Source organism: Gracilinanus agilis, chromosome 4 (assembly GCF_016433145.1).
Source record: "Gracilinanus agilis isolate LMUSP501 chromosome 4, AgileGrace, whole genome shotgun sequence".
Classification (NCBI taxonomy): Eukaryota; Metazoa; Chordata; class Mammalia; order Didelphimorphia; family Didelphidae; genus Gracilinanus; species Gracilinanus agilis.
Genome location: NC_058133.1, coordinates 256,691,682 through 256,719,420, shown reverse-complemented (window position 1 = coordinate 256,719,420; position 27,739 = coordinate 256,691,682). Strand labels below are relative to the sequence as shown.

At 38.2% G+C, this 27,739-nt stretch overlaps 1 protein-coding gene and 2 pseudogenes across 1 annotated transcript; 1 reads left to right on the top strand and 2 right to left on the bottom strand.

Annotated features, from left to right (window-relative positions):
* Positions 1-1,150: 1,150 nt before the first annotated feature.
* LOC123245254 lies at positions 1,151-3,033 on the bottom strand (annotated as a pseudogene).
* A 14,121-nt stretch (positions 3,034-17,154) lies between these two features.
* Positions 17,155-23,142, bottom strand: LOC123246353 (MHC class I-like protein MILL1). Its single transcript, XM_044675260.1, has 5 exons — positions 23,055-23,142; positions 18,397-18,630; positions 17,978-18,247; positions 17,716-17,841; positions 17,155-17,207 (listed from the first exon to the last, which is right to left on the bottom strand). The coding sequence occupies exons 1-5, from the start codon at positions 23,140-23,142 to the stop codon at positions 17,155-17,157; spliced, it is 771 nt and encodes a 256-aa protein (XP_044531195.1).
* A 1,407-nt stretch (positions 23,143-24,549) lies between these two features.
* Positions 24,550-26,194, top strand: LOC123246352 (annotated as a pseudogene).
* The last annotated feature ends 1,545 nt before the right edge of the window (positions 26,195-27,739 follow it).

The following is a 27,739-nucleotide window of genomic DNA, read 5'->3' as shown; positions in this document are numbered from 1 at the left end:
TTTTTCCAATAAGTAATACATGGGAAACAAATCAAAAGTACCTTTCTTTTTCCTTAAAATTAAAAAAAAAAATAAACCCTTACCTTTTGTCTTAGAATACACTCTAAATATCAATTTCAAGGCAAAAAAACACTAAGGGCTAAGCAATGGGGATTAAGTGACTTGCCCAGGGTCACAAAGCTAGGAGGTATCTGAGGACAGATTGGAATCAAATTTCTCCCATTTCCAGGCCTGGCTGGAGCCACTGAGCCACCTGCCCCCAAGAGTACGTTTTAAGACTTATTTAGTTTTATTGTCAATGATAACATGGACAAGACTGTAATTTTACAGTTATTATTTGTTTCAGTTCCTTAAATATCCTTTGAAAGATTATGAATATGCATTAAAAACAGATTTACATTTCAGAAATGTAACACATTCAGGAAGCCCTCTGTAAACATATGCCTCTTCCCACATTTTTCCCTACAAATCCCATATAACTAATTTCATTTCTGATATAAATTTATAGGTTGAATATGGACCATTGCATTAAAAGAAAAAAATGAAGATGAAATGCCCTTAATTGCTTTTCATTTTCAGGCCTAAGAGTTAGACATTAAAAAATTATTTATATATTTATTTTTTCATGTTTTTTTCTTAAGGTCTTTAATTTTAATTTTAATTTAATAGACACAATGGGAAAGTTTTTAATAGAGATACATGGAAAACTTAGACATGATCACAGTTTTAACATTGTAGACAAACTAATCAGATCTCTCAAGGCTGCCTTCATGCCACCTTCTTTTAATCCTTTTCTCCATTTTTACTTTTTCCCATCTTCATACTAACTTTGTTAAACTAGTCTCTGATCTGACTATAACCATATAGCTGATTCAATAATTATTCTCCCATCATAATGAATCATTTCCTATCATTAAAATATAATCAGTTTCCTTCCTTGTGATGTTTTTTAGTGCTTGCCAATGCCCACTGATAATTTTCTTGAAGTCAGTGCTCATGCTGAACAGAGGTACAGATTTTTTGTGGTCTACAAGTCTGATTTTTCTCATTCTTTATTCCTGATCCATCATATTACCTTCTAAACAGTCACCTAACAGATAAGCTAAGTGTTTAAGAGGATGAATTTTGGATGAAACGTGCTGAGAGGGAACTAGTACTTTTCTCCTTCCTCTTCATTCTCTCCTTCAACAGAATCCATACCAATCTCCTCATCATCCTTTTCCAGGGCAGCCATATCCTTTCGTGTCTCAGAGAACTCTCCTTCCTCCATACCCTCCTCCATGTACCAATGAACAATGGCACACTTGGTATACATCAGATCAAACTTGTGGTCCAGGTGAGCCCAGGTCTCAGCAATGACTATGGTGTTGCTTGACATGCACACAGCCCTCTGAACCTTGGCCAGGTCACCATTAGCAACCACAATGAGAGGTTGATAATTGATGCCAACCTTGAAGCCAGTTGGGCCCAAACTGGATGTTATTATTTTGTCTTGATGGTAGCAATGGCAGCATTGACATCTTTGGGAACCACATTCCCTATGATATAGAAGGCATATATTTACCATGTATTGCCAAGCCATGTATTTGCCATTGTGAGGTTCACATTTTACTATCTGGTTGACAGGCTCAGAGCAAGCATTGGTGATCTCTGCTACAGAAAGCTGCTCCTGGGAGGCTTTCTCTGCAGAGATGACTGGGGCATCTGTGGCCAGAGGGAAATAAATGGATTTGGGGATAGGGCACCAGGCTGGTCTGGAATTCTGTCAGATCAACATTCAGGGCACCATCAAATCTCAGAGAGGCAGTGATGGAGGACATGATTTGACTAATAAGGCAATTCAGATAAGTATAGATTGGGCGTTTTTTGTTGTTGTTTTTCAGAAATTTGTTTGTCTTTGAAAATTAATTTAACACATTCTCTTCACACATTTTAGATCAACATTTCTGATTTCAAAATTTAAGAACTTTTAAGGAAAAAATGCTCCACTCTTTAAACTCTTAATATAAATAAACAATTCCACAGCATGAAGCTGGGTATCCTTGTGTATAATTTTTTAAAGCACTCTAACAAATGAGATTTAAAGTCAAATAACTCTATTCTACCTAAACAAACAACCTAAAAAAAGGAAAACCAGTAAATAGAATGTGCCAAGAAAGATTTACAGTGCTAAAGCATTCAGAAAAAAAAATCTATATACAAAAGAATTCACAAAGTAGTGTCCTATGACTGAAAATGGACAATGAGAAAATAAGTATAAATAAATATAAGTATTGCTGGGGTTTTTTAAAAATTAAGTGCATAGTTTGGATAAGAGAGGGAGAAAGGTATTTATCAGGTCTAATGGACTAAGTAGAGATAAAATACTGATTTGATATGCTTTATTTAAAACACATAGATATCACAGATAGCTTCATTGTCTACCATGAAGGCACAATCAGAATGCTCCAATATGAGTAGTCAGAATAGAATGATAGGGGTCAACTACAGCTAGTAGTTATAACCTGTGGTAACCTGTGGGGCTGGATAAAGGGAGAACTAACTCCAGCTTGGACTCCTTGCCATAGTCAATGGACAGCCAATCCATCAGCAGAGAGGTGAAACCAGAGCCAGTCTCACCACCAAAGCTGTGGAAAACCAAGAAGCCTTGAAGACCTGTGCACTGGTCTGCTAGTTTACAAATCCTGTCTAGAATGAGGTCAATAATCTCCTTGTCAATAGCGTAGTGCCCGTGGGCAGAGTTATTGGCAGCATCTTCCTTGCCAGTGATCAGCTGTTCAGGTGGTAGGTTCCAATAAGAACTTCATCAATGACAGTTGGTTCCAGATCTACAAACACTGCTCTGGGGACATGTTTGCCATCCCCCATTTCATTGAAGAAGGTGTTGAAGGAGTCATCTCCACTTCCAAAGGTTTTGTCACTTGGCATCTGCCCATCAGTCTGGATAATGTGCTCCAGACAGTACAACTTCCAACAGATATTGCCAGTCTGGACACGTGGCTGGTTTACGTAGATAGAGAGGTACTTACGCATGGTAGTCAGTGGATTACTGGATGCAATGGCAGGAGAAGGAATCCCCAGTTTCTCATTGCTTTTCCAAGAATGTGAAACATTTTCACTGATTTGACTTATCAAGGATGTTGCAATTTTATGAATCTCAGGAATAACAATTTTAATTTTAATATGATAATTTTTTCTAACACAATAAGCTCAGCAGCTCATGATACATGAGCTCAATAAGCTCATGAACTGTTCTGCCATCTTTAGGTTGATATCTTTTCTTCTATGTGAATCAACATGAACAATACCTCAAAATGATTATTTTTTGAAAACTCAAAATGATTATAAATGTCAGAAAAGTGGTGAAAAGCTAAATTAGCATATATTCTTGGTCAGGACAGTGCAGGATATTACAGTGAGAGTCATGATCAGAGACTATCTGATCCAGGTGCCTATGCCTGGGTAACTATCACACTTTAGAAATACTAATGAAATCAATTTGCTAATTTTCAAATATTTGTTAAGCAAGAAGGTAACCACCGTATGCTACCTTTGGAAAGCATGATGATCAAAAGCCAATCAGACAGAACAGTCAATAGTTATACAAGAAGCAACGAAAGTGATACCAGGAGGTATTCTCCAACAATATTTTAAGTAATCTAATTAAGAAAACATGAAATCAAGACAACTGTCAGATAATTTTGGAACTGTACCAAAGAAGAGATAAGAACCTGAGATAGATTATCCAAGTTTCATTCTTTCTCCTAATTGTCTCAATGTCCACCAGCATAAACTGCTTGGCAGACCTGAGAATAACAATTTCTTAGGAAGAAAAAGGCTTTTCATCTGGATTTACCAATATCCCAGATACCCGTTTTGCATTCTAGAGTTGTTTCCAAGTTCTTGCTGCTTACATTCCAATTTCATCTTTTGTCTGTAGAGATGTCATCTTGTAGGGACATCAGGATAGAAGGACTTTCTATGGCAGTTTGTTTTTACCGCAACATCAGCAAGTATGAGCAGAGCAATGAAATTATAGCAAGTTTCTTTGAAACTGAACATTTCTTCTCTCACAGTTTGGTCATCTTTTTTTTTTAAATATTTTATTTTTTTAGAAAAATTTTCCATGGTTACATGATTCTTGTTTTTACTTTCCCCCTCACCCCCCTTTCCCCCCCATTTCCAACGCACATTTTCACTAGTTTTAACATGTATGATCAATCAAGACTTACTTACATATTATTGATAGTTGCATTGGTGTGGTCATTTAGTGTCACATCCCCAACCATGTCCACATCAACCCATGTGTTCAAGCGTTTGTTTTACTTCTGTGTTTCCACTCCTGTGGTTCTTCCTCTGAATGGGCTTAGCATTCTTTTCCATAAATCCCTCAGAATTGTCCTGGGTCATTGCATTGCTGCTAGTACAGAAGTCCATTACCTTCGACTTTACCACAGTGTATCAGCCTCTGTGTACAATGTTCTCCTGGTTCTGCTCCTTTCACTCTGCATCAATTCCTGGAGGTCTTTCCAGTTCACATGGAATTCCTCCAGTTTATTATTCCTTTGAGCACAATAGTATTCCATCACCAGCATATACCACAATTTGTTCAGCCATTCCTCAATTGAAGGGCATTCCTTCGTTTTCCAGTTTTTTTGCCACCACAAAAAGCACAGCTATAAATATTTTTGTACAAGTCTATTTATCTATGATCTCTTTGGGGTACAAACCCAGCAATGCTATGGCTAGATCGAAGGGCAGGCAGTCTTTTAGAGCTCTTTGGGCATAGTTCCAAATTGCCATCCAGAATGGTTGGCTCAGTTCACAACTCCACCAGCAATGCATTAATGTCCCAATTTTGCCACATTCCCTCCAACATTCATTACTCTCCCCTTCTATAATTTTAGCCAATCTGCTAGGTGTGAGGTGATACCTCAGAGTTGTTTTGATTTGCATTTCTATAATTATTAGAGATTTAGAACACTTTCTCATGTGCTTATTGATACTTTTGATTTCTTTATCTGAAAATTGCCTATTCATGTCCCTTGGCCATTTATCAGTTGGGAAATGGCTTGATTTTTTTGTAAAATTGATTTAGCTCCTTGTATATTTGAGTAATTAGAACTCTGTCAGAATTTTTTGTTATAAAGATTTTTTCCCAGTTTGTTGTTTCCCTTCTGATTTTGGTTGCATTGTTTTTGTTTGTACAAAAACTTTTTAATTTAATATAATCAAAATTACATTTTGTAATTTTTTTCTAACTCTTGCTTGGTTTTAAAATTTTTCCTTTCCCATAGATCTGACAGGTATACTATTCTATGTTCACCTAATTTCCTTATAGTTTCCTTCTTTATATTCAAGTCATTCACCCATTCTGAATTTATCTTAGTGTAGGGCGTGAGATGTTGATCTAAACCTAATCTCTCCCATATTGTTTTCCAATTTTCCCAACAGTTTTTGTCAAATAGTGGATTTATGTCCCAAAAGTTGGGCTCTTTGGGTTTGTCATAGACAGTCTTGTTGACGTCACTCTCCCCAAGTCTATTCCACTGATCCTCCCTTCTGTCTCTTCACCAATACCATATTGTTTTGATGACCGCTGCTTTATAGTATAGTTTAATATCTGGTACTGCTAGGCCACCTTCCTTCACGTTTTTTTCATTATTTCCCTTTATATTCTTGATCTTTTGTTCTTCCAAATGAACTTTGTTATAGTTTTTTCTAATTCAGTAAAAATGCTTTTTGGTAGTTTGATAGATATGGCACTAAATAGAAATAGGTAAATTAATTTGGGTAGAATGGTCATTTTTATTATGTTAGCTCTTCCTACCCATGAGCAATCAATGTTTTTCTAATTCTTTATATCTAGTTTTAATTTTTTAGAAAGTGTTTTGTAGTTGTGTTCATATAATTGCTGTGTTTGTTTTGGTAGATAGATTCCTAAGTATTTTATATTGTCTAGGGTGATTTTAAATGGTGTTTCTCTTTCTACCTCTTGCTGCTCTAATGTGTTGGAAATATATAGAAATGCTGATGATTTATGTGCATTTATTTTGTATCCTGCAACTTTGCTAAAGTTGTTGATTATTTCTACTAGCTTTTTAGTTGATTCTCTAGGATTTTGTAAGTATACCATCATATCATCTGCAAAGAGTGACAGCTTAGTCTCCTCATTGCCTATTTTAATACCTTCAACTCTTTTCTTCTCTAATTGCTACTGCTAGTGTTTCTAGAACAATGTTAAATAATAGAGGTGATAATGGGCTTTCACACCTGATCTTATTGGAAAGGCTTCTAATTTATCCCCTGCATATGACGCTTATTGATGGTTTTAGATATATACTGTTTATTATTTTTAGGAAAGGTTCTTCTATTCCTTTACTTTCTAATGTTTTCAATAGGAATGGATATTGTATTTTGTCAAAGGCTTTTTCAGCATCTATTGAGATAATCATGTGGTTTTTTGTTTTGCTTGTTGATATGGTCAATTATGTGAATGGTTTTTCTGATGTTGAACCATCCTTATATTCCTGGTATAAATCCCACCTGATCATGATGAATAACCCTCTTTATCACATGCTGGAGTCTTTTTGCTAGTATTCTATTTAAGATTTTTGCATCTATCTTCATTAAGGAGATTGGTCTGTAATTTTCTTTCTCTGTTTTTGATCTGCCTGGCTTTGGAATCAGTACCATATTTGTGTCATAAAAGGAATTTGGTAAGATTCCTTCTTTGCTTATTTTGTCAAATAATTTGCATAGTATTGGGATTAGTTGTTCTTTAAATGTTTGATAGCATTCACTTGTGAATCCATCTGGCCCTGGGGATTTTTTCTTAGAAAGTTCCTTGATGGCTTGTTCAATTTCTTTTTCTGAGATGGGATGATTTAAGTATTCTATTTCCTCTTTTGTTAATCTAGGCATGAGTATCCACTTTCTAAAGAGGCTATTGAAGGCATAACAAAATTGTAAGTTATCTTATTGAAAGGGGAATTATTATTTCATGTATATCTCCATTCAGTAGTCTTATTCTTCCACTAAAGAAGAAAAATCCTGGTCCTGATGGTAAGCATATATATTCTTTTGTCCAAGATCTTAATGCTGTTAATACTTGTGGTCTGTGATGCCATATGGGAGTACAATTGTGTTTGCCATACCTTGTACCTCTATTTATGTGCTGCCTTACATTTAATTACCATAAGTCCAGAATCACAATACCTGTTTAGCTTTATGTGGCCTAATCAACAGTATACTGGGACCAGATTGCTATAGGGCTTTATTAAATTCTCCAACAATGTTTTAAGGAACCTAATTAAGAAAACCTGCAATCAAGACAACTGTCAGCTAATTTTGGAACTGTAAATAAGAACCTGAGACAGAGTATCCAAGTTTTATTCTTTCTCTAGGAAAAAGAACTTATCACCAATAAGAAAGCAAGTTCTGCAACATCTTACTATGCCACAGACCAAGAAACAGATAAGCAACATTAGGGGGCTATTGGATATTGCAGGCAGTGCATCCCAGTCCTTGAGAAAATTACGAAACCTTAACTGCTTTGACCAGAAGCTATATTACTTCTGTATTTGCAGAAACTACAGAACATCTGACAGCCAGAGAGAGCTGAGTAAAATTTTCAGAATGCCTCCAGCACTTGGACTACCTGATTACAATAAGATTTTTTAAAACTTCTTTGTGCATGGAAGGTGGGGGGGTTTGTATTAGTGATTAACTCAGGCGTGTACTAGGGAATCCCCTAAGAATTCACTTCCCATACAAAGTGGAAGTTCTGTTATTGAAAAATAGGGCTTAAGCCTTCTCTGATCAGCAGCTGGCTAGATATGATTTGACTCTGTTGGGGAATGAGAACATCACCAGAAAGTGGAGTAATGCCTTAAATCCTTCTACTCTGTTATCTGACTTCCCAGTTTAAGGGGAGTCACCCCATGAGATAAACCAGAATTGTGTTTATATAAGAGAAGGGGAATGATTTACAGAACTTTTGTGGTTTCAGGACACAATGTTATGTGGGCATTCCCTTCTTCCTAATTTCAGTGCTTAGGCTGCAGAACTAATGATAGGATTTTTAAAAAGATGACCAGAGACTTCTGGGTTAAGATGGTGGCTGAGTAGAAGCTGGGCCACTTCCTCTCCTTACCAACAGATATAGTATACATCCAAAGGACAAGAAAACAAAATCCAGACGAAAGAAGGGACCCCACAATAGGGCTCAGTATCGAAGGTACATGGGATTTGGGCACTTCCACGCTATAAGGGGGGGAATAGCTCCCATCAAAACGCGAGGATTTTGTTTTCTTGTCCTTTGGATGTATACTATATTCTGAACCCAAGATGACTACAGTAACCCAGGGCTAACAGCCAGAGTTAAGAATCAGCTGATAGAGGAATTCAGTTAACTCTGCCCAACTGAAGCCCTGTAAATTTGATAATGACTTTGTTCTGACTAAGGATTTGATCCCTGAAAAGTGGAAGGACTATAAAATAAATCCCTTCCTTAAGCTGACACAGGATTCAGTCAACTTAAACCTTACTAGATCTTTGAGGACTCTCAAGCATAACTCAGGTGGTGTGTCACTTCGAGAAAAGAACCATAATTTCATGATAGTAATAGTTTAAATAACAAAAATGTATGATTGTAATAAATAAATGTATTTAATGAACCAAAATAAGAATTGGGGAAAAAATCTTTATAACAAAAAACTCAAAGGTCTAATTACTCAAATATACAAGGAGCTAAATCAATTGTACAAAAAAATCAAGCCATCCCCAAATCGATAAATGGGAAAGGGACATGAATAGGCAATTTTTAGATAAAGAAATCAAAACTATCAATAAGCAAATGAGAAAGTGTTCTAAATCTCTAATAATTAGAGAAATGTAAATCAAAACAACTCTGAGGTATCACCTCACACCTAGCAGATTGGCTAAAATGACAGCAGAAGAGAATAATGAATGTTGAAGGGGATGTGGCAGAATTGGGACATTAATGCATTGCTGGTGGAGTTGTGAACTAATCCAACCATTCTGGCTGGCAATTTGGAACTATGCTCAAAGGGCTTTAAAAGACTATCTGTCTTTTGATCCAGCCATAGCACTGCTTGGTTTATACCCTAAAGAGATAAGGAAAAAGACTTATACAAAAATACTTATAGCCATGCTCTTTGTGGTGGCAAAAAATTGGAAAATGAGAGAATGTCCTTTGATTGGGGAATGGCTGAACAAATTGTATCTGTTGGTGATGAATACTATTGTGATCAAAGGAATAAAGAACTGGAGGAATTCCATGTGAACTGGAATGACCTCCAAGAACTGATGCAGAGTGAAAGGAGCAGATCCAGGAGAACATTGTACACAGAGACTGATACACTGTGGTACAATCGAACATAATGGACTTCTCTACTAGCAGCAATGCAAGAATCCAGAGCAAGGCTGAGGGTCTTATGAGAAAGAAAACTAGCCACATTCAGAGAAAGAACTGTGGGAGGAGAAACACAGAAGAAAAACAACTACTTGAACACATGGGCTGATGGGGATATTATTGGGGATGAAGACACTAAAGGATAATTCTAATCCAACTATCAATAATATGGAATTAGGTCTTGATCAAAGATACATGTAAAACCCAGTGGAATTGTGCGTTGGCTAAGTGGGGTTAGGGAGGTTTGGGGGAGAGGGAAAGAACATGAAACATGTAACTATGGGAAAATATTCAAAATAAAAATTAAAGAAACGAAAAAAAATTAAAATGTTGATTTATTTAATTGAATTCTATCATTTCATCTCTTTTTCTCTGCATTCCTATCCACTGCTTACATTCAAATCAACTTGAACATAGGAACAAGGGAATGAAGGGAAAATGAGGTTTGGCAGGTAGATTTACAATATAATACTGATAAAGAATTAGGACTGTTTGTTATTGTTGTTGTTTAGTCACATCAGTTCCAACTCTTCCAGATTCCATTTGGGGTGTTCTTGACAAAGATCCTGGCCCATTTTCTTTTCCAGTTTTTTTAGAGATGAAGAAACTGAAGCAAACAGAGTTAAGTGATTTGCCCAGTGTCCCACAGCAAGTAATTCCTGATTCCAGGCCTGGAGGTGAAATGCATAGAGTACCAGACTTGGAGTTAGAAAGAGCTGAGTTCAAATCTGACTTTAGTCACTTCCTAACTGTGTTGGACAAATCCAAAGATCCAAGCCTTTGGAAGAACTCACTATTTAACAAAAACAGCTGGGAAAACTAGAAAACAATACGGTAGAAATTAGGCATAGACCAACACCTCATGTTATACACCAAGATAAAATCAAAATGGATACATGATTTAGAAATAAAGGTTTGTGTCATAAGCAATTAGAGGAACACAAAATAGTTTACCAGTCAGTCCTATGAATAAAGGAAGAATTTATAATCAAACAAGACAGAAAGCATTACAAGATGTAAAATAAATAACTTTGACTATATTAAATTTAAAAGGTTTTGCACAAATAAAACCAATATAACCAAGATTAGAAGGGAAAAAACTGGGAAAATTTTTTTTTATAGCAAGTGTCTTATGAGGGCCTCATTTCTCAAATATATAGAAAATGGAATCAAATGTATAAGAATACAAGTCATTCTCCAAATAATAAATGGTCAAAGGATACGAATAGGCTTTTGACCTAACTGAGAAATTGCAAACTTAAGGAGGATAGAACAAGATAAAGAAATATAATATACAAAAACATTATGTCACACACAGATGGTGAGAAAGAGAAGGTATTTGTAATCCACAGGGTTCACCAGCTGATACTCTGTTGATGTCTGGGGTTCCTATTAGAGTCTACAAAGTTCTCATTGGGCTAAGAAGGCAGGGAGAAAGTAATTTTACAATACCTTATAACTACACCCAAGATCCCAATCCTGACTAAAGTTTTCTCTATAAAACCCTAAATCTAGCTGCCTTCGAGGGCAGTGTCTTTTGCTAGGCTGAAGCCCTTGCCTACTATCCTACTCTGCCTATCTAATAATATACCCACTATCTATCTACCTAGCCACCCAAGTTTATCAATAATCAATAAGGCTGTTAAGATCTTAATTCAGTTTCTCTGTCTCCAACGAGAGGGCAAGCTACATACCCTCTCTCCAGGAGACCCAGAGAAAAAAGCCCCTTCCAGATTTGGCAAAATTGGGACATTAATGCATAGCTGGTGGAGTTGTGAACTGATCTAACCATTCTGGATGGCAATTTGGAACTATGCCCAAAGAGCTCTAAAAGACCACCTGCCCTTCGATCCAGCCATAGCATTGCTGGGTTTGTACCCCAAAGAGATCATAGATAAACAGACTTGTACAAAAATATTTATAGCTGTGCTTTTTGTGGTGGCAAAAAACTGGAAAATGAGGGTATGTCCTTCAATTGGGGAATGGCTGAACAAATTGTGGTATATGCTGGTGATGGAATACTATTGTACTCAAAGGAATAACAAACTGGAGGAATTCCATGTGAACTGGAAAGACCTCCAGGAATTGATGCAGAATGAAAGGAGCAGAGCCAGAAGAACATTGTACACAAAGGCTGATACACTGTGGTAAAGTTGAAGGTAATGGACGTCTGTACTAGTAACAATGCAATGACCCAGGACAATTCTGAGGGATTTATGGAAAAGAACGATACCCACATTCAGAGGAAGAACTACAGGAGTAGAAACACAGAAGAAAAACAAACGCTTGAACACATGGGTGGATGCGGACATGACTAGGGATGTAGACCAAAAATGACCACACCAATGTGCAACTATCAATAATATGGAAATAGGTCTTGATTGATGACACATGAAGAAACCAGTGGAAATGCGGGTTGAATATTTGGGGGGGGGGGGAGAAAGTAAAAACCTGAATCATGTAACCTTGGAAAATTTTTCTAAAAAACAAAATACCTAAAAAATAAATAAATAAAACACTCCTTTTCAATAAGAAACTAATAAAATGTATTTAAAAATTTTTTTGGCCCTGTATTCCTCCCTTTTCCTTGAGAAGTCAGGTTTGAACATGACACCTATATTATCATATAATACATATTTCCCTGTTCATCATTTTGTAAAACAAGTACTGCTTACACAAAAGAAAATTCCCAGAGAAAATAAATTAAAGAATGATATATTTTAATCTGTAAAAAAAAAGAAAAAGAAAAAAAGCCCCTTCCAACTGTCTGCAACTAACTAACCATAATCAGCCATACCTTTCTAACTGTCATCAATTGACAACCTGCATAATAGGGGGCCTTTTACTAAGAAATCTTATTATTCCTTTGCCTCTTAAATAGAAATATTAGAAAATATATAATACAATATAGAAATATTAAAATATAGAAAAAATTAATAAATTAATTAAAACTCTCTTAACAAACCAAAAAATAAATAAGAAAGAAATAAGAGAAGTGAATGAAATGTTAGAAAAATTAGAGCTAACTGTTATCCGGAGAAAAATAAATAGGGATAAAAAGGACTATAACTTCTTTTTAGCAGCACATGGCACATATACAAAGATTGACCATGAACTTAAAAACATTGCAAACAAATGTAGGAAAGAAGAAATAATAAATGCAATTTTCAGACAATAACACAATAAAAATCATAATCAACAAGGGCTTGTGGAAAGGCAGATTTAAATTTAACTGGAAACTAAATAATCTAATTCAGGGGTCTCATCAGATATTGTGTTAAATCCCTATAAATTCTGAGTGAATATGAGCATCAATAGCCACTGCTTCTGAGAGGTCTTTCCAGAAAGTGTTCCCTCTCTCTATGCCCCCTTTTGCCTCACCCCCACCCCTGAATAAAGCCACAGGAGATCTGCCAAATCTCCCATCTGCTCATTAGGGTGATCCATGGGAGAACAAGCTTCTCCCCCCTACCCCCCCACCCCAATTCCACTCCACACAGTCATGATTAGTGAGATGATGGAAAATGACTAAAACCATTAAAAACAGACTGGCTCAGTTCTCCATTTCAGATGAAATGTTGTCATGGCGGGCTCTTGTTTGAATGGCTCTTTGGAATTTTCATTATCATTTCATTAGGAAGAGAGGCTGATCTGTTGGAAAAGACCTTCACATATTTCTACTCAAGCGTGAGTTCATCATTCTTGATGTCTTCCATGCTCAAAGATCTTCAAAAGCTTCCTTCTGTAGAGAAACCAAATTTCTTAGAAAAATTACATTGTCGATCATTTCACAGAATCATAAAATTTGACTGTTGTAAAGGAACTTAGTGGCCATTTTGTAGTTGTTTGGTTGATTTGTATTAATCCTGTATCTAGTCCAATCCATACCTGAAAAGAAGCCCACACTATAATATTTTTGCATAAAGGGTGATCCCATTTCCTGCCGAAACATCTACTCTGGGTCAGTTCATTTCCCCTCCTAACATTAAACCTATATTAGCCTCTTTGCAATTTATCCCAACTGCTCCTGGATCTCCTCTCTGGGGATATTCAGAACATATCTAATCTCTCTTCCACATGACATCTCTTCAAAGAAGTGAAGACAATCTTTCCCCCACCTCTGAGCCTTGTCTTTTTCCAGCTCACCATCCCATATTTCCTTCAGCTGATCTACGAATGGCATGGAATCAAGTCACTCCACAATGCTGGTTGCCCTCCTCTGAGCCGTCTCCGACTTATTCATAGTAAATGATGGCATTTAAAACAGAACTTGATATTCCATATGTGGTCTGAGCAGGGTTGAGAACAACAGGACCCATTCCTCCTTATTCCTATAATTTATACATTTCTTCAGAAATATTGTATTTTTGGCTCCCACATCATATTGCTCACTCCTGTTGGGCTTATTATTATTCACAAATACCCTCAGATCTTTTTCATATCGACTTCTGTTTTTCCATACCCCTACTATATGATCTTTGTAAACTTGAGTTTTTAAAATCTAAATGTAAGAATTTATATATGTTCTTATTGAAATTTGTCTTACTAGATTCAGACCAATGCTTTAGGCTCAGTATCTAGCTATATTAGCTAAACTTGCCAGCTTTGTTATTTCTTGTAAATTTGAAAGGCATTCCATCTATGCCTATATTCTAGGCACTGACAAAAATGTGCAGGAGCACAAAACCAAGCACAGAGCCCTGGAGCACTTTACTGGAGATTTTCTACCAATTTGGCATTGAGCAATTATTCTTTGGGGTCAGCCATTCAACAAGTTCCAAATCCATCAAACTGTATTAACATCTAGCTTATAGCTCTCCTTTGTGGAGAAAATTTATTAGCAGAGACACCACAAAATAAAACAAAGTCTCCAAGCCAAAAAGAAATAGGTTTATTAAATGGAGTTTTTCTTTCTAACTGTTTAAAAAAACAAAAACAAACCCTTACCTTCTGTCTTAGAATCAACTGTTTATTGGTTCCAAGGTACAAGAGTGGTAAGGGCTAGGCAAATTGGGTTAAATGACTTTTCCAGAGTCACACAGCTATGAAGTGTCTGAGGTCATATTTGAACCGAGGACCTCCCATCTTTGGGCCTGGTTCTCAATCCACTGAGCCACCCAGCTGCCCCTCTTTCTAACTCTTGCTGCTGACTTTTGTTGGAAATATATAGAGATACTGATGATTTTATGTGGGTTTATTTTGTATCTTGCAACTTTGCTAAAGTTATTAATTATTCCACTAGCTTTTTAGTTGATTTTCTAGGATTCTCTAAGTAGACTATCATATCATCTGCAAAGAATGATAGTTTAGTTTCCTCATTGCCTACTTTCATCCCTTCAATTTCTTTTTCTTCTCTAATTGCTACCACTAGCATTTCTAATGCAATATTAAATAATAGAGGTGATAATAGGTATCTTTGCTTCATTCCTGATCTTACTGGGAAGGCTTCTAACTTGTCTCCATTGCAAATGATGCTTGCTGATGGTTTTAAATAAATATTGTTTATTATTTCGAGGAAAGGCCCTTCTATTCCTATACTTTCTAGTGTTTTTAATAGGAATGGGTGTTGTATTTTGTCAAAGGCTTTTTTTGCATAAGAAATAGGTTTATTGAGAGAGGGCCAGTCTCACAATAATACTGACTCTTGTCAAGACCAAAGACCCCAAACCTTGTGAGTGGTCTCCTTATATACTCAAAAGCTTATGCTCCAAGTGCCATGTGTGACAGAAATATCAAGTGAGACCAGAACAAGCATACATCAAGCATAGGTAGTAAAACATCAACATCAGCAAAAAGAGTAGTATGATAGAGAAAAAAAAATCATCCTAAATCAGCCAAAAAGGGAGTGTACTTGAATGCAAAATGGCAATATGGGTGGTAACTGGTATCTATTTTAGGATTATTCTTGTAATAATGATACTGAAAAGACTTAAAATCTAATATTCAAGTTCTTATACTAACAGTCATTTAACTTACACTAACATTGTTTAACTATGCTAGAATCACTGTTTTAACAGTCAAGACAGTCAAGAAAGCTGCTAATACTCAAATAATCATGAAGAGGGGTAGGGGATTTCACATTCACACCTTTCACCTTATCAATCAGCAGCTAGGTAGCACAGGGAACGGAGTACTGACTGGACCTGGAGGCTAGAAAACCTAAGCTGAAACCCTGCTGGGTGACCTGAGCCAAGTCACATAATTTATCTGCTTCAGTTTATTCACCTGTAAATTGGGGGAAATGGCACCTGCCTCCTAGGGTTGTTATGATGTTGAGATAATATGTGTAAAGCACTTTGCAAATCTTAAAGTACTATATAAATATAGATATAATCATAAAAATTTTTGCTAAAATCTACATAAATTACATATAAAGTATTTCCCTGATCTACCATTTGTATAATCCTGAATAAAAGGATAGTCAGACATGTTCTAATTCCAATCAATAATAAGTATTTAAGTATTTGCTATGTTCCTATTATTAATGATTGAAACAATCTCTGGGGCAGCTAGGTGGCTCAATGGATAAACCATGCCTAGAAACAGGAAGTACTAAGTTCAAATCTATACTCAGACACTTCTAGGTGTGTGACCCTGGGCAAATGAGTTAACCTCATTGCCTAGCTTTTACTGCTCTTTGGCCTTGGAACTAATACTAATACAAAGATGAGAGAGGGACAGAGATGAGGGAGGGAGGGAGGGAGGGAGGGGGGGGAGAGAAAGAGAGAAAAAGAAAGAGAGATAGGAAGGAAGGAAGGAAGGAAGGAAGGAAGGAAGGAAGGAAGGAAGGTAGGAAGGAAGGAAGGAAGGTAGGTGTTTCAGAGGCAGTAGTATTCTGTGTACCACTGCCATGGAGAAACTCTTAATATATTAATATTAAAAATATAGACCTGGGACAGCTGGGTGGCTCGGTGGATACTAAATTGCTTATTTTAGTATTGACTAGAGCACGTTACAGTTTATTTAAGTATTGACTTTATTTTAATATGTAGCTTAAATACACTTTATGTTGAAATTCTATTAATTTGGTTTAACTGTATGACCGTGGTGGCTGGCACAAAATTTACCAACCCTAAGTAATTATGATTTAGTCAAACTTTCATTTATAGTTTAATGTTAGTCACTGCTGTATCCTGTGGGGGGTAGCTGAGCAAGGTGTTGCGGGCTACTAATAATGTGTCTGATAGCAGCTCCTCTTGTCCCATTGTTGATAGTTTTGAGGGCATTCTCACCGGACAGCAGAAACTTGCATGTGTAGGACTAATTAAAATTAACAGTAAGGCTAGGACCAAACCTCTTGTTTATGGAACTATAGTATAGTCCATCTAAGCATTTTCAGTGCTTTGCTTTAGATTTAAGCTGTGTTAACTGATGTAATAATAAATTTAAATTTTTTGTAAGTTAAAACTTTAATTTATATACTATGTCAGTATTAATTAAATTTAATTGTGAAATTTTTTTGAAAAAAATTTTAACTGTTTTTATTATAGTGTTTTACTCTTATCCCTATATATTATATACTTAGTTATGTCTTCCAGTTTTGATCTCTATCCAGGCCTGCAGACAACAGGAACTGGGTTCATATCTAGCCTCAGACACTTCCTAGCTGTGTGACCCTGAGCAAATAAAAACATAACCCCAATTGCTTAGCCCACACCACTCTTCTTCTGCCTTAGAACCAATACATAGATTCTAAGATGGAAGGTAAATGAATTGTTTCATGCCTTCACTTCCACCAAAAAGTCACCTCCAAGACCCCTTGATAATTCACCTGAAAAAAACCATAATTGTCTTAAGTTCTTCTTAGGAGGATTTCACATTCTGGATGTGAATGACTAAAAAAGGAGATTAATCCCCTTAAGGATTGATTTACCAAAGAAATATGGCCAAGGGAAAAAGGAAATGGTGTTTAGAATAGTAAACGCTGGACATTGGATTTTTATACTCTTCCCAAAGAAAAGAGAGGACAAGAGTCGGAAAGAGATGGTCCAAGGAGGTTTTATAAAGTAAGGGTCTAGAACAGTGGTTCCCAAACTTTTTTGGCCTACAGCCCCCTTTCCAGAAAAAATATTACTTAGCCCCCTGGAAATTAATTTTTTAAACATTTTTAATGGCAATTAATAGGAAAGATAAATGCACCTGTGGCCATCACCACCTCACTAGATGGCTGCAGCACCCACCAGGGGGCGGTAGCGCCCACTTTGGGAATCACTGGACTAGAATAATTTTGCCTGGCTTCGGTGTCATATTTCCCTGCCCCATCTAATAATTCCCCATACCTAAAACCAAAAGAATTATGGTGAAGATGAAGATGATAATCCTTCCAGTAACCCCTCTGCTGATGCTGATCCGTGTGCTTCCGGATGTTGTCGGTTTAGGCAGATATTGGTCAGGTATCTCTGTCCCTGAAACAGAAAAGGCTGCTTTAAGTCAGAACACTAATCTGTGTCACTTTTCCAGCTCAGACAGAGAACCAGAGGCAAAATGAGGGAAGCTCTTGGGAGATGTGAGAGGGGAGGCCTGGCTCCAGAAGTTCAATACCTGTCTTCTTCAGGCATTCCTGATATTGCAGGCATTTCTTAAGCTCAGCAGGGCAGTCCCCCAGAATATAGGCCTTGATCTTCTTTTGGGACTGGTTCTTCTCTAAGATTTCCTTGGCTTTCTGAGCCTCTGGACTGGTGCCTATCCAACTCCAGTCCTCTAGGGAGAAACTGAGGAATTTCTGTCCGTCATAGAAGTAGTCCCAGAAGCCCCTGGCATCACCATTGATTTGGAGTTCGCAGCCATAAGTGACCTGGAGAGAATGAGACCCTGATCCCAACCCCAACAAGTTACTATAGTGCATTTGGTTCTAAACCTCACAATAGCTGCCCCATCCCAATTCACAAAAAGGCAAAGGGTGGGGGAAGAATGGGAGATGTTTCCATTCTGTCTCTAAACAGCCTGGCTTTCATACTCACCTCCATTCTCACCATTTCTGGGAGCTATATACGAAATGACTTTTCTGAGCTCCTTCTCTTCTTCTTTGAGATTCTGGATATTTACTTTTCCACATGACTTCGAATCCACATTTCGACTCTTGCTATCATAGGTCAGGAATTTGTTGTTGTTTAAGAAGCCAAGGATCAAATATGAGGAGCGCTTATTCCAGTCAGAATAGCTGAAAGTTAAGTTGTAACTAAGTGTGCAAAAATCTGAGGAAGAGAGGAACAATAATTAGTAAATAAATGCTCTGGTTCCAACCTCCAAAGCATTGGACTACATATTGGTTCCAAGGTAGATGAGTGGTAAGGGCTAGGCAATGGGAGTTAAATGACTTGCCCATAGTCACACAGCCAGGAAGTGTCGGAGGCCGGATTTGAACCTAGGACCTCCCACCTCTAAGCCTGGCTCTCAATCCACTGAGCTCCCTAGCTGCTCCCTAAGGGATTTTTTTAAAACCCTAACCTTCCACCTCCAGGAATTGATGCAGAATGAAAGGAACTGAATCAGAAGAACATTATACAGAGACTGATACATGGTGGCACAATCCATCATAATGGACTTCTCTACTAGCAACAATGCAATGATCCAGGACAATTCTGAGGGACTTATGAGAAAGAAAACTATCCACATCCAGAGAAAGAACTGTGGGAGTAGAAAAACAGAAGAAAAACAACTGCTTGATCATGGTTTGATGGGAATATGATTGGGATGTAGACTCTAAGCAATCACCCTAGTGCAATTATCAATAATATGGAAATAGGTCTTGATCAATGACACATGTAAAACCCAGTGGAATTGCATGTCGGCTATGGGAGGGGGTGTGAGGAGGGAAGGGAAAGAACATGAATCATGTAACCATGGAAAAATGTTCTCAATTAATCAATAAAAATTTTTTTAAAAAAAGAGTGTTTGGGAAAATTTAGTTGCGAATTGAAGGAAGCCATTCCAGGCATTAGGGATAGTCAGAGAAAATGTCTGGAGCTGATAGATGGCAAGTCTTATTCCTGGAATAGCAAGGAGGTCATTGTCACTGGATAGAACCATACATGGCAGGGAGTAAAGTGTAAGATGGCCCAAAAGGGGACTAGATCATGAGTTGCTTTGAATGCCAAATGGTGAATTTTATATTTGATTCCGGAGACAAATAGGGACCACTGGAGTTTACACTAGAGTAGGGAGGTGACATGATCTGCTCTTTAGGAAAATTATTTTGGTGCCTGGATGGAGGATAGATTGGACTTGAGGCAGGTAGTCCATCTATTTTTCCCTCTTATTAAATTCATGTTTATTGTTTTATTTGTTGTTCACCATAGTGGAACTTAACTGAGGCTTAATCATCCAATAAGTGCTTGTCCTATTTTATCTTCAATACCCAGAACAGAAAACCAGATCATCCCTCGTATCATTGCCTGTGCTTATGCATGTTCTTTTTATTGTCCTGTCATGCTAAGATTATGTATAAAAAAGGGGGGAAAAGCACAACTAAGAGGCTTATTTATAATATCATTTCTTTAAGTATTCAAAAGCAGCACACTTGCCTACACAGTATATCAGAAACCTAATTGCAACATGAACATGCACAAAGAAATGGTGGCTTCTGGTGGGATTTGTAAAAAGTCACAGCACCACGTATGACGATGATGATTTTCCCTAATTTTCACAACATTTCCCATGTTAGTGAACAACACTAAATAAATGGTTCTCTTCCTTTCCCTTGGTTGTGAGACATGAGATTTAAAACTACTAAAAAAATATATATATATATATATAACTAAAGCATACACTCAGCATCTGTAGTGCAAACTTTAAGTAAACAGAATGACTTGGAAATAAACTTATCATTGTTGGCCTTGATGGACAGTCTTGATTTTTATTCTGCCCAATTTCCTGCATCCCTGTTCTCAATCCAATACTGTTGATGTCTCATGTGAGCTACACTGATTGAAAGAGAATGCTGGGGGAAGAGGACAATGATGATCATGTTGAGGGGGGTGGGGGAAGACACAATCTCCATGATCGTTATGTATGGTACACAGAGTTTGATTTCAAACCCCTCATCAAGATTAAACGTAAAAAAAAAAAAAAAAAAAAAAAAAAAAAAAAAAAAACCCACAACTTTGCTACTAGGGGACAATCCTGAGGGACTTATGAGAAAAAATGCTATTCACATCCAGAGAAAGAACTGTGGAAGTAGAAACACAGAAGAAAAACATTTGATTTATCACTTGTTTATATTGGGTATATGACTTGAGGTTTTGAATTTAAAAGATTACTCTATTACAAGAATGAATAATAAGGAAATGGGTTTTGAGTGATAATATATGTATAACCCAGGAGAATTGCCTGTCAACTTTGAGAGGGGGAGGGAGAGAACATTAATCATATAAACTCGGAAAAAATTTGAAAAATAAAAAATAAACTTCTCATCAAAAAAAAGCAGTTCCCAACTAAAAAAACTGCTTGACCTGTTTCTAGAACATTAAATATTGCTAATGATGTAGTGAAGATTATGGGGCCCAAACCAACACAAGGAACAAAAGAGCTGCTTTTTTTTCTCTCTTCAATATAAACTGTTCAAATCGAACAAACAAATTCTAGGTATAAATATCTGATTATAGGAAGGACTTTAAATATTTTTTTCATACCAATGCCCCTCTCCAAAAAAAAAGAAAGAAAATGAGAAGAAGGAATGAAGGAAGGAGGGAAGGGAGGTAGGGAGGGAGGGAAGGAAGAAAGGAAGGTGGGAAGGTCGGAAGGAGGGAGAGAGGGAAGGAGGGAGGGAGAGAGGGAAGGAGGGAAGGAATGAAGGAAGGAAGGAAGGAAGGAAGGAAGGAAGCAGGAGGGGGGGAAGATAACGAGTTCAGTTTTGAACATGTTGAATTAAAGATGTCTGCTTGGCATACAGTTTGAGACATCTTAAAGTTGGTGATGTGACACCAGAGATCGGCATAGATGTTGGAGCTAGTAAGATCCCCAAGGGAGAAAGAGCCCAGGACAGAACCTGGTGGAACGGGAAGGAAATGACAGACGGAAGAGGAGCCCTCTGATAGGTAGGAGGAGAAACAGGAGAGGGAGCTTCCAGAAAAGTCTAGAGAGAAGGGACTATCAAGGAGGAGAGGGTGATCATCAGAATTCAAGGGTGCAGGACAGAGGAGAATGAAGATTGAGAAAAGGTCCCTGGATCTGGCAGCGAGGACATCATTATTCAGTGGTAAGAGAAAAGTTTCTCAGCAGAATAATAAGGTCGGAAAGCCTGGTTATAAAGGGTTAAGAAAGAGTATGAGGAGAGAAAGTGGAGGCATGAATAGTAGACAGCCATTTTAAGCTTAGTCTACAAGGGGCAGAAGAAATTTTGGCTAACAGCAGGGAGAGAAGGATCAAGTGAGCTTCCCCCCCCCCCCCACCACCACCACCACCACCAGGATAAGGGAGACAGGGCAGGGCATTTCCCAAACCTAGTCACCTGGCGTCGCCCGTCACCTCTACTTACTCTGAGCTCTCACTTGCCAGAGTAGTGGGAAACTTCCAAAACCTCCTCGGAGGATACCATCCCGTCCCTTTCCCTAGATCTTTTCCTCTCAAACGGTTTTGGCTTCTGGAACTTATAGAGCTACAGTAGTTCGCTCCTAAAGTCAGTAGATCTTCAAGAGAGGGTGCTATCTCACACACCTGGACCCACAGGTTCGGGAGAAGGATACGGCATATTTCTAATTTCAAACCCTTCCTCTGCAAAAATCATCTACAACCAGCCTTCCTGGTCAGATCCCTTCGGCTGGTACCTTTGAATCTCTGGGGTCCTTCTTCAAAAAGTTTAGTTATTCCGCAGCTGCCTTCTCCCTCCCCACTTCCAAACATATCTACTGAAGCAAATGAGATCACCGAGAAGGGAGAAGAGAGCTCAGGACAGAACCCGGTGGTACACAAAAAGTGTGACAGATTGAAGAGGAGTCGACTAAAAGGCAGGAGGGAGAAACAAAAGAGGGTACTGCCAGAAAAACCTACAAAAAATACCAAGGAGGAGAGAGTGATAATCAGAGTTCAAGGCTGCAGAGCAGTGGACAATGAAGATTGAGAAAAGGCCATTGGATCGACTGCAAAATTTCTATCTCTATATGTTTACATCAATAAAACAGAGAAAGATCAAATTAATGAATTCGGCGTGCAACTTAAAAAAACGAGAAGAAATTAAAAAATTCCCCAATTAAACACCAAACTAGAAATCCTGAAAAATCAACAGAGAGATGAATGAAACGGAAAGAAAACCACTTAACTATATATAAATATAAGGAGCTCGTTTTATGGTTAAAAAAAAAAAAAAAAGCCCAACACAATAGACAAATCACTGCCACTAACCCAGTCCTTTTAAGTCTACACTTGCCGCTCAACTTCCTTTCCCTTCTTTACCTGTCTCCCAGCCCCCAATCGTCTTAGGTTCCAGAATTCCTACTATTCATGCTTAGGGCTGGATCTAACTCCCTACTCCAGATCTCCGGGCCCCATTCCAGACCCGGTGTTCTTTCCTTCAGGTCCCCATGCCGGGGAATCTGTCCATCCATTTTTTCCATTTAGACTAGCTACTAGAGTTCTGAAAGTTCTAGAAGTTCATCTTATATCTCCATCTCCCCGTACTCACCACATCGGAAAACCTGAACAGTCGAGGCCGCTCCAACACAGAGCAGGATGCCGCAAAGGACGAAATATTTTGGGGCCATAGGTCTCATCGCGTTCCCCAAACTAACCGCAAACTACACCAAAGGAGCGCTCCAGCAAATGTGACGCTCAGCTGTAGCGGCTACTTCTAAAAACCTCCAAACCCGTTAACTAGACTTGCGCGGCTCCGCCTGGTGCCCCTCCCCATTCCCGCCCACTAGCGGAGTTCTTGCATAATTTTCTGCGAGAACCGGAAAAACTAAATTGAACTAAATTGGTATTAATAGAAAAGTTTGGCAAAAAAACTAGAGAGCTCGAACTAAAGGGCCTTGGGTGAAGAAAAGAAAGCATGCGAGCGCAAAGGTTGGTCTCCAATCAGTGGTGAAGGGAAGCATCTAGTTTGTGGCGGGCGCAAGACAGATATGATTAAATATAATCCACACAACAAAGCTGCGAGGTGAGAGAAGAAAGAAGTAAGGAACCCACTTTGACTCGGCTAAAGGCAGAAGAGAAACTTTTTTCCTTGTAAGATCCAGCTTTATCTAACTCCACTAGTGCCCTTCACTCACCTCCTGGCTCCTTAAATTGTTTCCACAGGGGGCAATTCCGTGGGCTCCTTGCAGCTAGACAGTCTTGCTGTTGCTTTGCGCAGTCTATCCGGAAGTATAGCCTTCAGTTGCTGTTTCATGGCGCAGAGTCTGTCGGGAAGTGTAGATTTCTCTTTGGAGGCACCTTTAAAACTTTCCTTGATTTCATTTTCTTTGAAGCCTAGAGAAGGCTGTGGAGAGTCTAAAGATCTCTGATCATATCCTTCTCTGTACTCCTTGGCTTGTTTCTTCCTCCCTTTCTAAATGTTTCAATCCCCTCTTTACATTCAAAACTGATCCCAACCCTCTTGATTTTCTGCCATCCCTGGGAGACATAAATGAAAAGGGCGATAGGTAGATAGATATACATATATATATTCCTGGCGTGGTGTACAGCAAGCTGCCTTTCCGATATTGTTATAGCTCAAGTCAATGTGTTCAATTCAAAAAACCATTATGAAGTACTGTATGTCTCAGAGTCAACTTTATCAACCAATAAACATTCATTAGATCTTACTGTTTTGCTGAAGCACTGCTTCAAGAACTGGGGATACAAACAACAACAACAACAACAAAACAGAAACAGTCCCTGTCCTTAAGGAGCTTAACAGCAGATAACTAGCTTATGAATCAGAAAATTCAAGATATATGCAGAACAAATGACAAGTTACCTTGGAGGGGATAATACTAGCAGCTGTAGAATCAGAAAAGGACTTGCATGTAGAGGTAGCATGTTTTTTGAAAGAAAAACTTTATTTCCAGATCAGAGAGTTCCATTTGCAGGAGCAGAGCCGGCATTGCCAGTGTCCTATAGGGGGATTTCTTTCCCAAAGAGGCATTTATAAAAATAAATTAATCTCCCTGTAAGACTGGACCCAGATAAACTGGCCAATGGATGAAGATTGCCCCAGCCCCAGGGCAGTCCCAGGCCCAGCATCCTGTACCCCTCTGAGGTAAGGTTGTACAGTTTTCTTGGCTCTTAGTAAACTGAAACCTGGCTACACACCTAAGGAGTCAAAACCAGAGTGAAGCCAATCCCCTGCCTGTGGTGAGTACCCAGTAAGTTCTGGCACTGTTCTGTGGCCCCACAAGGCAGGGGTGGTACAAGCAGGTCTCTCCCTTCACTATTGCTGCCCCAAAGGTAAAAGTGCTCACCCTCAGATGTCCCAACACACCTGTTAGAGGGGAGTCCCTGGTGAGGGCTGCCTCCATCCTGAGCACTAAAATCCTGTGGGATTCCAACAACACTTCTGGCTGCCCAGCTGGCCTCCAGGGTAGGACTAAAGAAAGTCACCTTTAAGAGCCTCCTCTCTCATCACAGTTTACATTCAGACTAACATGTAAGGGCCCACCATCATTTCCAAGCATTCATGTACCAGTGCCCCCCCTAAAAAAAAAAAAAAAAAACAACAGCTAAGCCAGTAAAATCTCACAGGAATCACTAAAGAGAGCAGCTGCTCCCATTCCATGCTCCTCCCAAGTGTTACCTTTCTAGCCAGAGCTGAACCATGGAGGGAGGGATGGTGGGCATGCATCCGTCTGTCTGTCCAGCCAGGGTGCCCTTTACTGGGAGGCGGGCACATGGGGTGTAGTATGTGGTCTCTTTCTTCTTTCCTTCATAACATTCTAACTGAACATCTCAGCAGTTAGTCCTCAGGCTTCTGTTCCCTCTCAAGTAGTTTATATCATCCTTTAGCCTTCGACAGGCTAGGTCTTGGGTGATAAAGTCACAGATGTGAAGAACTCCCATCCTGGATAAAAAGAACTGTCTTATCTGTCACTGCAAGAAAAATTAAGGACAGTGCTGCAAATTGGCACAATATTGATTGAGAGACTCTCAACAATATGGAATTTTCTATTGCAAACAAAATAGGAAACATCAAAATCAGTGCATTTATGGAAGACAAGGCAGAACTAGAATGCAACAGCATTACTTCTGGCTTTCATTCTCACAAAGTAAATCCAAAATATAATGAAGAGCCTGAGATGTTGTGCAGGAAACTTCATGATACTTGGGAAACTTGGCTAAGGTACAGGTAAAAATGGAAAAGTTAACATCAACCTAGAAAACTGCCATCATAGAGACAACTAGGTGGCTCATTGGATTGAAAGCCAAGCCTAGAGACTGGAGATCCTGGATTCAAATTAAGCCTCAGACACTTCCTAGCTGTGTGACCCTGGGCAAGTCACTTAACCCCATTTGCCTAGCTCTTACCACTCTTCTACCTTGGAACCAATATACAGTATTGATTCTAAGGTGGAAGGTAAAGTTGTTTTCGTTTTTTTTTTTTTAAATTACCATTATGGGAATGGAAATTATCAAACACCCCTTTTCCATCCATGGCCGAGGCCAACAACCTGCTTCTGTCAAGTTTCCCATAAACTTTCAGAAATGTACAAAAAACACAAGAACTTGCCCATGCCATGAACCAGGATTTCATCTTGAGCTATTTATGTGGTTGTACCAGGCCTTTGTTGAGAACAGCAGACTTGCGTGGAAAGCATGCTACTTGAAACTGGATACCAATCATTATAATTTTTCCAAAACCAGCTCATTTTTACTCAGACCCCCAATACTAGAAAGAACCTCTCTCCCCAACAAAACACTTCAGGTCTTCTATTATAGGCCCATTGTTGTTGCCTTCTACATTTTCCTCCAGGCTCACAGGTCTACTTCTTTTCTCATTTGCAGAAATGAGCTGGTTCAGTTCTTCCTTATGAATCTACTAACACCACTTTAGCAGTAAAATTGAAAGTTGATGTTAGTCGTTTCTACTGTTAAAACCATGACCCTCCATATTTAACAAAAACTACTAGGAAAACTGGTCATATTTTTGGCAGGATATGTTTAGCTTGGCACTTACACATTTCCACAATAATGACAGTCCTGAATAGATATTCAATCTAAAAATAAAAATAACATTATATTTAAAAAATATAATACCCCAGGGCACCTAGGTGGCTCAGTGGATTGAGAACCAGGTCTAATGATAGGAGGTCCTGGATTCAAATTATATATAAAACACCCACACTAAATAGAGTGAGATCAGGAGAATGAAAGGAGGTGCCTTTCACAATTATAAGTAGGAGAATTCTAAACCAAAGGATAGAAGTATTCTTTCTTTTTTTAATTTAATTTTTTTTCCATGGTTACACTATTCATGTTCTTTTCTTCCCCTTTTGCCTCCCCTGCCAGAGCTGACAAGCAATTCCACTGGGTTATACATGTATTATCACTCAATACCTATTTCCATATTATTCATTTTTATAATAGAGTAATCTTTTAAAAACCAAAACCCCACATTCTGTATAAACAAGTGATAAAGCAAATGATTTGCTTCTGAGTTTGGACAGAGGTATTCTTAAAAGATAAAGTAGATCACTTGAATGACATAAAATTAAAAAGTATTTATACAAACAAAATCAAGAGACACTAGAATAGGAAAAATTGTTTAACCAAAAAAACTAAGAATAAAACCTACTATAGGAAAATGATACAAAAATGAGACCAAGAATCATTTCCTAATAGCTAAGCCAGGTAGGGATTAGAAATCATAGGCTACTCAGTGTTTCTGGACAGCGCTAATCCCCACTATGGGTCAGTAAGCAAATGCTGAGGGTTCTCAACTGACAATAAGTTATGATCTCTATTTTCTTGATGGTATACAACTCAATGTCTTCTTGATAAAAGCTAGTTGTGTTGATCTGACTGTGAGTAAAACCAAATGATCTTAAATTGATTATGGATTAATCACAGACCAGAGTCGGTATTTGGTCTGTGAAATCCTTCCCAGTCAGGGAACCACTTCAACTGACACCCTTCACTGTTAAAATCTTCTGGAAGTTGATGAACCAGGTCAGTAAACAAATCTTGAATATCAAATAACTAATTTAATTGTTAATAATAGGAACAATTAAAAGATGGTTTAAGGATTGAGGGAAGATGGGATAGGAAAAAGGTTTAAGGTTAAACTGGACTAATAGCAAAACTACTTAATAAATCTTCAGGCAGTTCCCAGAGGGAAAGCCACAAGTGGAATTCTGCCACATTGACTGACTTGGCAACCCAGGCCTAGTTCAA